The sequence below is a fragment of the Solea solea genome, chromosome 9 (assembly GCF_958295425.1).
Source record: "Solea solea chromosome 9, fSolSol10.1, whole genome shotgun sequence".
Classification (NCBI taxonomy): Eukaryota; Metazoa; Chordata; class Actinopteri; order Pleuronectiformes; family Soleidae; genus Solea; species Solea solea.
The window spans coordinates 14536459-14550903 of record NC_081142.1 but is presented as its reverse complement, the minus strand read 5'-3'; the positions used below and the strand labels follow the sequence as shown (position 1 = coordinate 14550903).

At 40.2% G+C, this 14445-nt stretch overlaps 2 protein-coding genes across 3 annotated transcripts; both read right to left on the bottom strand.

Moving 5' to 3' along the window:
* Positions 1-1069: 1069 nt before the first annotated feature.
* On the bottom strand, positions 1070-7608 carry LOC131465087 (N-acetyllactosaminide beta-1,3-N-acetylglucosaminyltransferase 3-like). The gene is made up of 2 exons (XM_058637414.1): positions 7504-7608; positions 1070-4137 (listed from the first exon to the last, which is right to left on the bottom strand). The coding sequence occupies exon 2, from the start codon at positions 4125-4127 to the stop codon at positions 2982-2984; it is 1146 nt and encodes a 381-aa protein (XP_058493397.1). The 5' UTR covers positions 4128-4137; positions 7504-7608; the 3' UTR covers positions 1070-2981.
* A 2298-nt stretch (positions 7609-9906) lies between these two features.
* LOC131465185 (potassium voltage-gated channel subfamily V member 2-like) lies at positions 9907-14229 on the bottom strand. Of its 2 annotated transcripts, XM_058637584.1 has the most exons (3): positions 13426-14229; positions 12754-13074; positions 9907-11934 (listed from the first exon to the last, which is right to left on the bottom strand). In XM_058637584.1, exons 1-3 carry the CDS (start codon positions 13996-13998, stop codon positions 11650-11652), a joined length of 1179 nt encoding a protein of 392 aa, XP_058493567.1. In that variant the 5' UTR covers positions 13999-14229; the 3' UTR covers positions 9907-11649. The 2 variants fall into 2 exon arrangements, with proteins under 2 accessions (XP_058493567.1, XP_058493566.1); XM_058637583.1 differs by having other exon boundaries at positions 12754-14229.
* Between the last annotated feature and the right edge of the window lie 216 nt (positions 14230-14445).

Here is a 14445-nt window from a genome sequence, read left to right as displayed (position 1 = left end):
TGCCTAAAACCACACATAATGGATTTGTCATTACTACCATGGAAAAAAATATATTTCATATGAATGACTATTTAAATATCGAGAGGGAAACCATTGTCTACATTCACCAGCTTCACACGTAATCTGTAATCAATGCATAATCTCTACTACTTGGTCCCATGAGAGTCACAGGGAAGTTGGATTGGCTTCCTGTTGACACTGGGGGAGAGGCAATGTAAACAGGTCACCAGCCTATAACAGGGTCAATATTCACAAACAAACAACCGTTCACACTCATATTCACACCTACAGACAAGTTAGGCTGCATCTGCATATTCACCTCAAACTGAAACTGTGTAGTTGACATGCTTTTTGGTTCCATATTGGAACAAAAAATGTAAATGTAAAACCTATATATAAGACTGCGCCATCTAGAGTGATCCTTTTTTTCAGCACAACCTATATAGGCGATCTTTTCATATTCATCAACTATATAAACATATCCGAGCAAAAAGTACTCACATTTTTTTTTAAATAGGATTGAATTCATGACATTTGGAAATACGTCAAATTTAAAAGTTCGCTTGGCTCATTTTTATGAACATAAATGAAATTAAAATGGTCTATTTTGTGACTTCTGCACAATTATCCCTACTCCCGTTTAAAAAAAAAAAGAAGAAAAAAATAAGGTTTTTTTTCCCTTTAGGATTCGAACCCCCATGAACATCAATAAAGACGGCTAACAGTGAGCTAGTTTTACAGGAACTGTACAACTAAAATCACTTAAGCGTAAGTGGTTGTTCATAGTTTAGAATTCATAACTAATCCCAGCAGTGCAACTTAAGTTGTGTCAACATATACATATATATATATATATATATATACATATATATACATATATATACAGTATATATACATACTATACTGTATATGATATGCAACAGTATACAACAGCATGTACTATAAAAGAAAATGTATAAATTAAATTAATCTGCTGTCATAAAATAGGTGATTTCCAACAACAAAATACTAACCTTATGTATAATAAGGAGACACAAACTGTAGACAAGTTTATTCAGTAGACATTGAAAAAGAAAAAATACCAACTTTTATTTTGAAGAATGGCCTATAGTACTGATGATTGATATTTGGTTGTGTGATTGTTGTACATAACTGATGATATATGCTTTGATTCCTGCAAAACATCTCAACAGTGGTTCTGTTAGAGTAACATTTGTATAAAAATCGAACTTTGCATATCAAATATAAAAAAATCTACACATTACCACTCATGCCTTCATCTGAATGTCGAGACAAAAGAATAGTAAATAAAATAAAATAACAGACAAAAGAATAAGACAGCATCTGTCTTACTAAACCCTGAGTAATTGTTTTTTGTAAGCCTGTGTGCATGGCATTATAATATCCCTGCACAAGTCAAAGTTTTAACTCTACAACTAACTTCACCACCTTGTCTTTGTTATCCTCCACCCACCAGTCACGCTGTAGTTCACATTCATGTCTGACCGTATTATGTATATATAGATATATATATACATATATATGTACATATATGATATAATTTATAATAATTTATATTTGGCATATTTACACGTGAATGTTCATTGATGTGTGCTGTCCCTAATTTTAAAATAATAATTTAAAAAAAGTGAAGTCAGTAAGCAAACTGAAATTTGGTCATTGGTGTTTTTTGAAACAATATTCAACTAGGAGTCAAGCTGACAAAAATGATATAATCATGTAATACACAGAACGCATTATTTAAAAAAGGTCTGTACAGATCTACACTGACACGCAAAAAATATAGATGCAACACTTTTGTTTTTGCTACCATTTTCTATGAAATCAAGGAAAGAGGTGTAAGATTTAAGATGATCAACAGTGCAGTCACACCAGACACTGACACCCACTTCCACACTTCATTGCACGTTAAACTTGTATCAACACTCGTCTTATTTCACGTCACGTGTGCCTTACCCATGTTTTGTTGCTGCCCTAGAGACAGTCGTAAGAGTGACACTTTAGTTAAGTGTCTAATAAAGGTTTTGCAAATTTTAGTGTGGCCTTTTATTGTGAGCAGTCCAAGGCTCACATGAACAATAACCACGCTCTTCCATCAGCATCTTTATCTGAATCACTGATGTCAGGTGGATGGATGACTGTAGTGCACATTACTACAGAATCTAACACATTTGTCACACAAATCTAAGAGAAATGAATCTTTAGTTTGCATATTTTGCTTCTATTCATGGAAAATGGGGACAATAAATGCGGTGTTTATATTTTTGTTGAGTGTACGTACAGAACATTTGCCCAAGTCTTACTTAACTTACTTAACTTAACATAAAACCACTGAATATAAATCACTGAGCTAAAGCAAACGTTACTATGTTGATCTTTATATATCCTGCTCTCTCCTGTTCATTTGTTGTTTCTTATCACATGTCTGTTGCTAATTTTTACTTCTGATCATCACTTATGTGACTGTCTGCCTGGATGTTTTTCACTTGTGCCCCAATTATCCAATGTTCCCTTGAGTAATTAGTCTCCGTGCTCCTCTTTGTTGGTTCCTCTCTCTCTAACGTTGCCTGGCATTTCCATAGGCCTGTGTTGAGGTTTTTTTTGCGTTAATGGTGGGGTTAGTTTTTTTTGTTGCCTGCAAATTCTTTTCATTCAGCTTCAGCTTGCTGTATGCAAATGAATATTTGTTTGCTTGCTTAAACTATTCAAAGCAACCCCAACCAACCCTTTTGGTTGTAAACTGGTGTCAAAAAGGTGTCATTGTCAACTAGTATAAAGAAAGAAATATTTAGGCTGGATTTATTATTAGAATGATGAACTTTATCTTGTCAGGTGCAACCTGCACACATTCTTAGTGCATGTCATGTTAAATTGCTATGCGCCTCTGACCTGATACCAACCCTAGAGTTGATTAACTGTGTGCAGCATACTGCCCCCTCATGCTACTAAACACTGAAATATTAACATTTCAGTTTGGAGTCATGTATTCTTTGCCACATAAGAAATATGCCACCTGGAAGGAATCTGTGCACCAATAACATGTCTTTATAATAGCAAGGGTCATATTTATCCACTTTTTTGGAGGGAATATTCATTCCGGCAGTCTTCACACCCATATGGTAAAAAGGCTTAAGTCCTGCTTTGGCCAGGCACATCCCCATGTAAACATCATCAATGGGAAGAATGGGAATGGACTGAGACATGTTGTATATGACCATAGCTGTATAGCCAGACAGGAGGAAGCCCCCACCACCACAATAAGGGGGGTATGAATTTGACTCTTGCACTTGAACAGGGATAAAATATTTGCTATGTGGGTTTCTGATGGGTCCAACATTCTGTATCAAATGGCCGGCAAAGAGGTGTTTGCTTCCATCATTGTCCTTGAAGCTTTGGAGATACTCCACCATGTTGTCTGTGTTGGCAAAAACATCATCATCACCGTTCAGCAAGAAGCGAGCATTTGGACAGTTCCTCTCCATCCATTCGAGGAAGAGTATCTGCTTCAGTGTGAGGTTGAAGAATGTGTCCACAAAGTCCCATTGGAGAATGTCATTGTACTCACGATGCTCCATTTCAAGTAGTTTGTTCTGTCTCAGTTTTTCAAAACCAGTATCAGTTGTTCCTGAGATGAAGACCCTGTGAATCTTCTTACCATTGTGTAGCCTCTCTTTAGCCCAGGTTTTGCGCAGTACCTCTCTGCGTTCGTAGTTTCCGGGGGAGCTCTTAATGACAAGAAGGAGGAAGACATCTGCAGATTTATTCGCTCCTCCACATTTGTCTGGAACGTCCAGTAGCATGGGGAAATGCCGACAGTGTCGATAGTACAGAAAGTCTTTAATATGACCAGGAAGAGAGCTGAAATCTGTGACGTTCGCAGCAGATGTATTTTCTTGACAATTTGGCCAGGGGAAGACATAATGGCTCGGGGGTTCTTGTCTAATTTGACTGTCCTGCTCTTGTCTCTCATCATCATAGATGCGTTTGTTTATGTTTTCCCATTTGTGAAGGTTTTTTATTTGGTCACTATAATTCCTACAGAGACTGAGGACCAACACACCAAGACCGGCTGCCAGCCAGAATGTTCTACATCTGATTCTCTTCATCCTTGAATCTCTGCAGAGAAAAAAAACCAAACACATTTCTAATCAGCAAAAAAAATCATTTTAGTGACATTTTCTGTAATAGTAGTTAAGGAAAAGATCCAGAATATTAGAACTGTGCACACTGTAGTTTGTAGTTTACAGTAGTTTGATGATTAGTATCGGTTATAGGGTCAGAAAGAGTCGTGTTCATTTGTCCATCCTGTTGAGGCCTGTGTCAAATGGAAATGGCTTGTGGTTTTATTTTAAATGGCGTTCACGTGAACAGCTGCTTCCTGTTGATACGACCACGGGGTAGATGGTAGTAACATAAAACCAGATGCTTATCTGTTTAAACAAATTGCATGTAAATCAGTATATTCCCCATTAAACCCTGCCCACAAACAATTATCCAGTTAACCACTGTTAAAATACGTTTATGGGGAAACAAAATACACCACACAAACAGCAAACCAATACGGCAGAGGCCGTAACACTGTCGTATACTGTATTTTTGCAACATTCACTGCGACACCGGTGTTTCCTCCTTTTCTTACTTTTCAAACAGACGAGATACTTCATGCAGTCCTGTGAACGTACAGTGTGACCCATCTGTCAGCTAGAACAACCTTTATTCAATCATTTACAGGTCGACGTCATGCTGAGTTTCATACCAGTGTAATAATATCATATAAATAACACCAGCTTTACAGCTATAAAAGTGATGTTCAACATCCACATCTTGATATAGATGTGAAAGTGTCCATCTGTAGAATTTAGATTTAATAATATGACCCACCTTTGTCATTACCAAGCTATTACTTGTGATTACTAAATAACAACAACATGGCATGTTAAATATTAAATAACAGTAAATATTACTGTAGTAAAAGTTATTACCACAGTCTTATTACTGAACTGTAAGTGGTCACAAACATTTTGCTCTTCATTTGCAACATTGTTAAATAAAAATGTATTGATAGGAGACTATAAACACTATAAACTAGGGGTGGAAAGGTTCATTCAAAAATCCCGTCCCGTTCGGTATGCTTGTCACGGTTCGGGACACGTGCGTACCGTTCGGTTTATGACACGCAACGTAGCGTGAAGTCTTTTTCCCGTCAGTTGCAAACATGTCAAGAGAAGACCGGCGCCCCAGAGTTGGTGGATGTGCAGGCAGCATCGTTTCGCTCTCTTGTGTGGGAGCATTTCGGATTTACTGTAACCTATGACGACAGCGGTAAAAAAGTTGGTGGACAAAACTGAAACTGTATGCAAGCACTGCACAACACGCGTTACTTATGCTGGCGGCAACACTTCAAATGTGCTGCCGCATCTGCGGAGACATCACAGTTCGGTAAAGTTGGAAAGATATCGACAGGTTCGGACATTCCGGTTCAATAACTTGTAAACGAAACGATATATAAACTCAAGCGTGGTCTCTTCCCAATCAGAATTGTAGCAGTGGTTCTCTATTATTTTCTGCCACGCCCCCCTTTCTTTCTGAAGCACTGACACAAGCAGTGACAGAATGGAATAAATATATAAACGTGTAAATGCAGCAACGTCTCTCCTCTTACTGTTTCAAAATGTCTGGATTGTTACTTAACCCCTAATGAAGCTGCCTCATTATTTCAGTTTTTGCAAGATTGCATGACATGTTCTTAAGAAAAAAAAAAAAATCTAATTATTAGGCTATAGAGCTGATACATGGTATGGTATGAGTGTAAAAAAAATAGAAAAAAAAAACAACCCACCAGAAAACCGTGACCCAAAACCGCAAAATGAACCAAACCGTGGCTTTTGTGAACTGTTCCAACCCCTACTATAAACTGTATAAATGTATGCAGGTGGCAGAAAATAATGGAATAAGGAAATAGCTGACAAGTAAATGAATAACCTTTATAACTGGTGAGGCATGTAAAAATTGGAATACATTTTATAGATGAGACCAAGATTGGCCTGTGGCGGTTTAATAAACATAAAGTCCTGCTTTAAGTGCATTGTACTGTGTGTTATACGTGAGTGTACAGTCCACGCCCATGAAACACTCCTCTATTTGTAGGATTTAACAGAGTGTGGTGAATATACATGACAAACCTGACATTTCCATGGTTCTATTGTGTGATGATGATGATGATGATGAATCTATGTGTGTGTTTACTTTTATGGGTCTTTGTGAGGACCAAAAAACTTATACACCTAAGGAAGTGAGGACAATTTTGAGAAATTGAGGACAATTTTGAGAAATTGAGGACATTTTGGCTGGTCCTCACGTTCCAAATGGCTTTTTCACAGGAGATGTGGTTAAGATGTGGTTAAGATGTGGTTTTCGGGTTAGGGTTTGAATTCTGTTAGGCACTTAGTTGTAATGGTTAAGGTTAGGGCAAGGGTTCTAGGGAATGCATTATGTCAATGAATGTGTGTGTCAAATCTTAAAGGGCCAGACAGCCAAAAAAATGAATAATAAAACAAGTCCAGAGATAAACGTGTTGTTCAATCATCAGACAGTGGATCTGAGACACAGGTCTCATTCCCACAACCATAGAGGAAGTTGAGATTGAAAAAAATTAAATTGACAACAACATCGGTGTCAAAGCCACTTCCTTCAAAGAAAACCTTTAGTTTTACACTGCTCTTTACCGTGTTTGACTACATCCACGCAGACATAGTTACTGTATGTGTTGGCTTGAAGACTATATATACTCCTGTATATTAAATCGAAAATTTAATGAAAATTAATATACATGGAGGATACTACGACGGAGTATTAGGGCCAAAGGGAAGAGATTTTTATTCATTGATTTCCCTTTTTAAATCTTTCGAGAATAAAGTCGCAATATCACGAGAATAAAGTCGTCATATTGCGGGAATAAAGTTGTTATTTTACGCGAATAAAGTCGTAAAATGATAATAAAGTCGCAATTGTACGAGAGTAAAGTCGTCATATTACAAGAAAAAAGTCGTAATATTACAAGAATAATACATAATATGAGAATAAAGCTCCGTGTTCATTACTATCTAATGTATTATTGAATAGCAGCCGCACACGGACGCTACATCGTCTACAACGACCACACATTTCCTCCTCCAGTCCACAAAAGTCTGTGATTGTACTTCTTCAAACAAACTCAGTTTTTTCAACAATCTTTTCGAAGCCCTGATGTTAAAGATAATTCGGTGCTGTGAAGTGACAAAAAGATCAAGTACTTTTTCATTTGTGAAGCCCCAATAAAAATGTCATTTCACGAAGTTCTCCGCGTCTTCGATCCTTTGACCCTAGTACTGCATCCCGTTACTCTGAAACGGAAACTTACTTCTTCCCCTTTTACGCGTACTTACACACTTGTTTTTTGTTGTGTTTTTTTTTTAAAATAGCAGACGAGGACTGAAAACGTACCTTTTAAGCGGCAGCTCCGTATCCCTGTGTATGTTCCTGAAGCTACAGAATTGATTAATACATTCAGTGGGTATGTCTCAGAGCTGCTGTGAGGAATAGCAATAATGATAATGCTGCTGCTGGGCGGTGCCTGTTTGTGCTGTCATAGCCACAGCTACGAATGTACCCGTGGGGACCCACGCTGCCAGTGTCTCTGCTCCCACTAGAGTGCGTTTCATGCTCCAGTGGCTTGATCCTGGTCACTTCTTGTGTGCTGGTGTGAGGCTTCCATCACTACAGATTAAACAGACTTAATGTAAATGTACTGAATACTGACAGGAGTGCTGAGGTTGTGCTGGTTTTACAGTGCAAGTGTTGTTGAGACAATTATGTAATTATATCTACATCATGGTCACAGGGAACTTTGTCTATCTGTAGAACAATCATACATTTCCCCTTATTACCAAGTTATTGCTGAAAACAACAACAACATGGCACAACCAAAATATTACTTTAACAAACGTATTACCCACAGTCTTGATACTGAACTGTAATTTAAAGTGTTAGTTTTTAATGCTCTTCTACGGCACCTTGTATCTGCCGTTGTGTGTGAAATAAAACGCCCTCGACTATTCCACATTTGCCTCCGATTTATTATTCTCAACTCTATAATACATGTACGATTGCAGTATTGATAAGAGACGGAATGCTTTGAATACACACTATAAACTGTATCAAAGTATGCAGGTGGCAGAAAAGAATGGAGACAAAACACATATTAGCATAAAGGGAATAGCTGACAAGTAAATGAATAACCTCTATAACTCGTGAGGCAAGGGAGGAGGGAGATTACATACAGTAAATCTCATCCATTTTGATCTTTGAAAACAAACTGGAATACATTTTTCTGATGCTTTATTTTATTATTAACGCTGTGCAGCATTATATGTGATCGTACAGTTCATGCCGTTGTGAAGTGACATATGAGCACGTGGGCGCTGGGTAATATGGGAGTGTTTTCTATGTAGGGGGATAATGTAATAACCTCCCGTTAATGTAATACTTTATTACATTATTGGTAAAAAGTGTATTACATTATTGGGAAATGCACTTTATTACATTATCGGAAAGTTATTACATTATCAGGTTTTATTACATTTTCAGTGGACTCAAGTGCAAATTTTTATTACATTATCGGGGTTATTACATTATCAGGGATTTATTACATTATCAGGTTCTACAACGACAAAGATCATCTGCAGACACTGGATCAAGTGCTGCAACGACTGCAAAATGCCGGACTATGCCTAAAAAGGAGAAAGTGCCAGTTCATGGAGACTGACATTCTTGGGACACAAAGTGGACAGGACAGGGTTGCATCCACTGCCAGCCAAGGGGAAAGCAGTGCAGAATGCTCCCCCACCTACATCAGTGACTGAGCTTAAAGCTTATTTGCGACTGTTGAACTTTTATAATAAGTTTCTGCCTAAAGTGTCGACTGTAATGGCACCTATGCATAAGTTACTCTGAAAAGATGAACCATGGGTGTGGGGGCAAGAGCAAGAAAAAGCCTTCACAGAGTCAAAAGAACTAATACAATCAAGCAGATTGCTGGTGCATTACAACGAAAAGAAAGAACTGATACTCTCCTGTGATGCTTCCCCGTATGGAGTTGGAGCAGTGCTAGCTCCCCGTATGGCGGATGGTGATGAGAAGCCTATAGGTTTTGCTTCACGCACACTCACTGCTGCCGAAAAGAACTATTCCAAACTGGACAAAGAGGGATTAGCTGTTATTTTTGGAGTGCAGTATTTTCACAAGTATCTGTATGGCAGAAAGTTTGTAATTTGTACAGATCATTAGCCATTGATAAGATTATTAAATGAGATGAAGGCTGTTCCACAGATGGCGTCTCAAAGAATAATGAGATGGGCGGTGCTGTTGAGAACGTACGAGTATGTCATACTTTACAGGGCAGGTAAAGACCATGGTAATGCTGATGCTCTCAGTCGACTGCCTCTGCCGGAGAAACCCAAGGATACAGAACCAGAGGAACAGGTGTTGATGCTGGAGCAAGAACAGAGCCCTCTGAGGACATCAGAACAGCTGCAGCAGTGGACATCTAAGGATCCTTTACTTTCAAGAGTCCGTGAGTATGTCCTCAGAGGATGGCCTGAAAATCTGGACAGTAACTATAACTATAACTATATTCCAGTTACATCAGTCACACCCAGGAATGAGCCACATGAAAGGCCTGGCCAGAGGCTACATGTGGTGGCCAAATATGGACATGGACATAGAGAAAAAGGAAAACAGAAAGGTACCTGCCTGTACACCACTCCATCCATGGGAGTGGCTTGAAAAACCATGGAGAAGGCTGCACATAGACTATGCGGGTCCTTTCATGGGAAAACTGTTCTTAGTGATTGTGGATGCTCATTCAAAATGGTTAGAGGTCTACCACCCTGTGACTTCATCCACTTCAGCAACCACAATAAACTGTCTTAGAAACAGTTTTTAGCACACATGGAATCCCAGAGATGATTGTCTCAGACAATGCACAGTGTTTTGTCAGTGAACAAACCAGAGAGTTCATGACAAGAAATGGAATAACACATGTGACATCAGCACCGTATCACCATCTTCTAACGGTTTAGCTGAACGAGCGGTGCAAACTTTAAAAGAGCTCATGAAAAGGGGTAGTGGTGATACAGTAGAGACAAAGCTATCGTATCACTCCACAGTCAACAACGGGCTTGTCTCCTGCTGAGATGCTGATGGGGAGAAAATTGAGATGTACTCTTGATCTCATACACCCAGATCTTAAGAAGAAGGTGGAGGCAAAACAAATAAGTCAGAAAACATATCATGACAATCATGCTAATCCTGCTTTGTGGCAGGAGAGCCCATCTATACCAAGAACTATGGATATGCTGTGTATCACCCTGCAGTGCTGTGAATAAAGTGCCGTGGTTTAATGTGTTGTTGCTGTAATAAGATAATCCGAGCTAAAGGCTGCGTTGGATACGGAGAGCCCGCTTGGAGACGGAAAAGCTCACATCGCTCGCCATCCACTCAAAACTTAACATAAGCCTAAAACTCTCTGGCCGGCTCATGAGCCTGTTGTTTTATTTCCGGTTTAGCTAGATCTAGTGTGGTGTTGTAGTTTTTCTAATGTTACTAGTTGTTGCTACAGCATGTGAAAAAACTACAAAGTTTGCTCTGCCAAAAAGGACGTTAATCTCATGATAAAAAAAAATTGACACAGTTAAAATGGGTTTGCGTTAATACTGTTAATAACACGTTAAACTGACAGCACTAACATTTCCTTGCTAAACGTTGGCGATTAACGCAAGTTTTTATGATTTTTAGGTCTTTTTAATCAATCTACAGTTCAGAATTGTCCAGTTTGATTCTTGACTCTTCCAGTGACAGCAGTCTGACGACGTCACACATAGTATCGGAACCTTGCAGAGCAGGTACTAAAAAAAAGGATCAGGTACTATCTGGAGTCGGGCTGGGACAATGTAGTGGAAAAGCGAATTCTGTTATCTGTATCCAACAGAGAACAGAGACAATCAATCATACGGAAAGCGCTGAAGTTCACCAAGCAATAGGTTATGCCCCGATCCAATAATGATATTGGATATTGGTCCGATATCAGCTAAAAGTATCGGTTTTTTGGGACTGCCTCTAAAACCTCCGATATAAGCGCTACGATACAAGCAGTACATTCCGCTCCAGCACTTCTATCCAGCAGCGCTAGTTGTGATCACGTGGGCTCTGCGTGTTGGATGCATGTAGAGCCCACATGATCACAACAACAGCGTGTGTGTGCTACTGCTATTTCAGAGGTTAAACATTTTTCTTTAACCTCTGAAATCAGAGGCTACGAAACCGCACAGGGAGCAAGCCGTTAGCACCATGCTAGCTCATCCTGAGGCAAGCTGTTTAAGTAATATCACTTGATCAAGCCTATTCTAACATTCCACACTACAAAATAAGTAATTAAAGTATATATGATTCGTGCTGATATTGTATCAGATCGATATCGGTATTGGCCAATACTCAAGGCTGCAATATCGATATCGTATTGGGAGTGAAAAAGTTGTATCGGGACATCCCTATCAAGCAACTCCCTCCATAAATCCCTATATCCGTTTAAGGTCAGTCAGTGCAGATGCTGGTTGTACGGGTGTCTTCATCTGGCGGATGGAAGCACAGGTCCATTCTGTGCCGCAGTCGCTTCCTCAGCTGAAAGTGTCGCTGCACTGTGGTAGCGTTGCACTCCTGGGACTTCAGCTTGGCATAGTAATCAGAGAACTTGTTAAAGAGGAAGGAGATGGGCATGCCATTCAAGATGATACCAAACGAAATGCAGCCAAAGGCCACCACGCGGCCCAGGATCGTGACAGGAACCACATCGCCGTAGCCCACCGTAGAGATGCTGACCTGAGTGAGAAAAGTGCAATTATGAATCAGTTTTTGTGGATGTTCTCACTCTCCTGTAAAACACAGGAGAGCAAAGGACAAAGTGTAGCACAAAGAGTCAAACATCATCATGTGACGAGGAGGAGAGGGGTAATATAACCGCTCCATAGTAACCGCTGTGGAGTGATTAACCACATGTTTATTAGTGTTTCCATCGAGACAAACGTCATCTATATTTTGGAAAATACTTCCTTAAATCCAACCGTTGTCTGAAATTATTTTTTTGCAAAGATAATGATGTGGAACTACAGGAGCTCTAATCGCTTCTCTACCTCCAGCTGCTGCTGATAATAATATGTCTGTCAATGTCGGAGTCTCAGACATGCAGGTACATGTTTGAGTGGTCCAAACATGTCTCAGTGTTGCTGTGGGCCAATTCAGAGACAGAATGGGGCCTCTGTTTTGCAACTTGAAGACTATTGGTGCTCTTCCACCACAGTACTGCCTCGCCTCATCTCGACTCAATGTGGGCGGAGTCATCACAGAACAGCTGCATGAAAGTGCCGCGACTTTGTTTTACGTCTGACATTGTAAAGCAGTTGTTTTCAGCATAGACTCCGTCTGACACAATCACTGAACTGAGTCAGTCACGATCGCCGGCAACTATGCCGTGCCGTGCCGAGTCGAGTTAGTGGAAAAGTGCCATTTGTCTATATCTTTACAACTTTGAAACAGATAGGCTGCCACAGCAAAACATTACACTGGTGTCAATTGTATAACCACAAACACAGAATAATATAACATTTACATTCAAGAGGCTATTCTGCCTCTGATACTTACAGCAGCCCACCACCAGGCGTATGGGATACTGCTGATGGGGGATCCTTCAGTTTCCCTCTCGGCTGAATGAAGGAGTGCTGAGAATGTGAAGATTCCCATGGCAATAAAAAGGAAAATGCAAGAGGCCTGCTGGTAACATTGCCGCAGAGTGAATCCAAACGCTCTCATGCCGGTCGAGTGTCGAGCCAGCTTCAAAATTCGAAAGACCCTCAGCAACTTGACCATCTTGAGGACATGCCCGAGATTGCTGACCCGAGCCATGGTCCTGAGGTCTTCCTGTGTGTTCACGTCCTCAGTGTTAGTAAAGGCATCAAAAATGATCTGCAAGAAATAAGGCATTACTGCCACCATGTCCACAAAGTTGAGTCCACTCATCAAAAACATCATGACATCAGGAGTGGTTAAAAGGCGTAATAAATATTCAACGGTAAAGAACACAATGGTGATGATTTCCACCCATTGCACGTATGTTTTCCCATTAATTGTATATATTTGGAGTTCCTCCACAGAGTCGAGAGTCATTGCCATGATAGAGAGGAGCACAAAAAGATTAGAGAGCACACCGACAACCTTTGCCACTGCTGAAGAGTAGGGATTCTCTACAATATTCCACAGAGTCTTCCTCACGTCACCAAACATCATGTCCTTGAAGGTCTCGTCATTGTACTTTACCTGAATCTCAGCCATGAGCTCACTCTCCACCTTTAGGTTGTCTTTCAACTCATCCACCTTCTCCTCGAACACTATCCAGCAGCAGCGCTGAGTGTCCTTCAGGTTCAGACCCCAGTACGCAAGTTCCTCCTCAAAGTTGATGGGACACATTTCCTGTATGACCCACAGCACGCCACTTGTGTAGAAATGGCAGACATGGTGGAAGAAAGCGGGATCGCGGTCAAAGAAAAACTCATTCTTGCAAACGGAGTAGTCGTCACACAGAGTCTGGAGTTTCGTTCTGTCCCTGCAGAGGACCAATGAGCCGATGCGGGTGTTGGGATATTTAATGGCACAGTGTTTGGGGATATGAAACACCTTCCCTCCAACATTAATGCTGATGCTCTGCTGCCATTCAAGTTTTTTCTCTGTTTTGGTGCAAGGATCAAGGTTCTCCAGCGAGCTCCATGCTTTGACCCTTTTCTCCTGAGAAAATGGCAAAGTTTTGGTGTCTTCTACACACTTTGAGAGACAATTGATGGTGGAGCGGCGACTCTGCACGCATCTGTGCAGCCGAGCTTGTTCTGAAGCCATGGCCACTGATGTTGAACACAAGAATTCAAAACATGAGAAAAAAGAAAGGGGGAAATAAAAGGAGGAAACACTTCATGTATTCCAGCAAAACAGTGTTTCTTGCTGAACCATCAAAAATAAGTCCAGCAGGAAGTGATATCCCAGTGTTTCCTATTTTGCTGACTCAGTTGTGGCTGGGACGGTTGTCCAGTTCAAAAGAAAAGACTCTTTGACTGCTGCAAAGAAGAAACATGGGCATTTAATTCTTCAGACTAAAGAGAGCTGAGGCAAGTGGCATGGGTTTAATCCATTTAATCTCTCAGGTGTCCTTCCAAGTTGTCTTAAGCAGATAAATACAGGGGATTGTGTATGTCGGTAAAGGTGCATTTGAACTCAAAGTTGATTCAAGGATTTTAAAGAGACGCTGTCCCACACCCTTCTGATCAATTTAACATCTGCTGTTGACAT

What these genes read in the sequence shown, in the direction of transcription:
- LOC131465185 (XM_058637583.1), bottom strand. Translation starts at nt 13,998, where the DNA reads ATGGCTTCAGAACAAGCTCGGCTGCACAGATGCGTGCAGAGTCGCCGC. An exon ending in ACGCCTGGTGGTGGGCTGCT is followed by an intron (nt 11,935 to 12,753) that starts GTAAGTATCAGA and finishes TTTCTCACTCAG; the next exon opens with GTCAGCATCTCTACGGTGGG.
- LOC131465087 (XM_058637414.1), bottom strand. Translation starts at nt 4,127, where the DNA reads ATGAAGAGAATCAGATGTAGAACATTCTGGCTGGCAGCCGGTCTTGGT.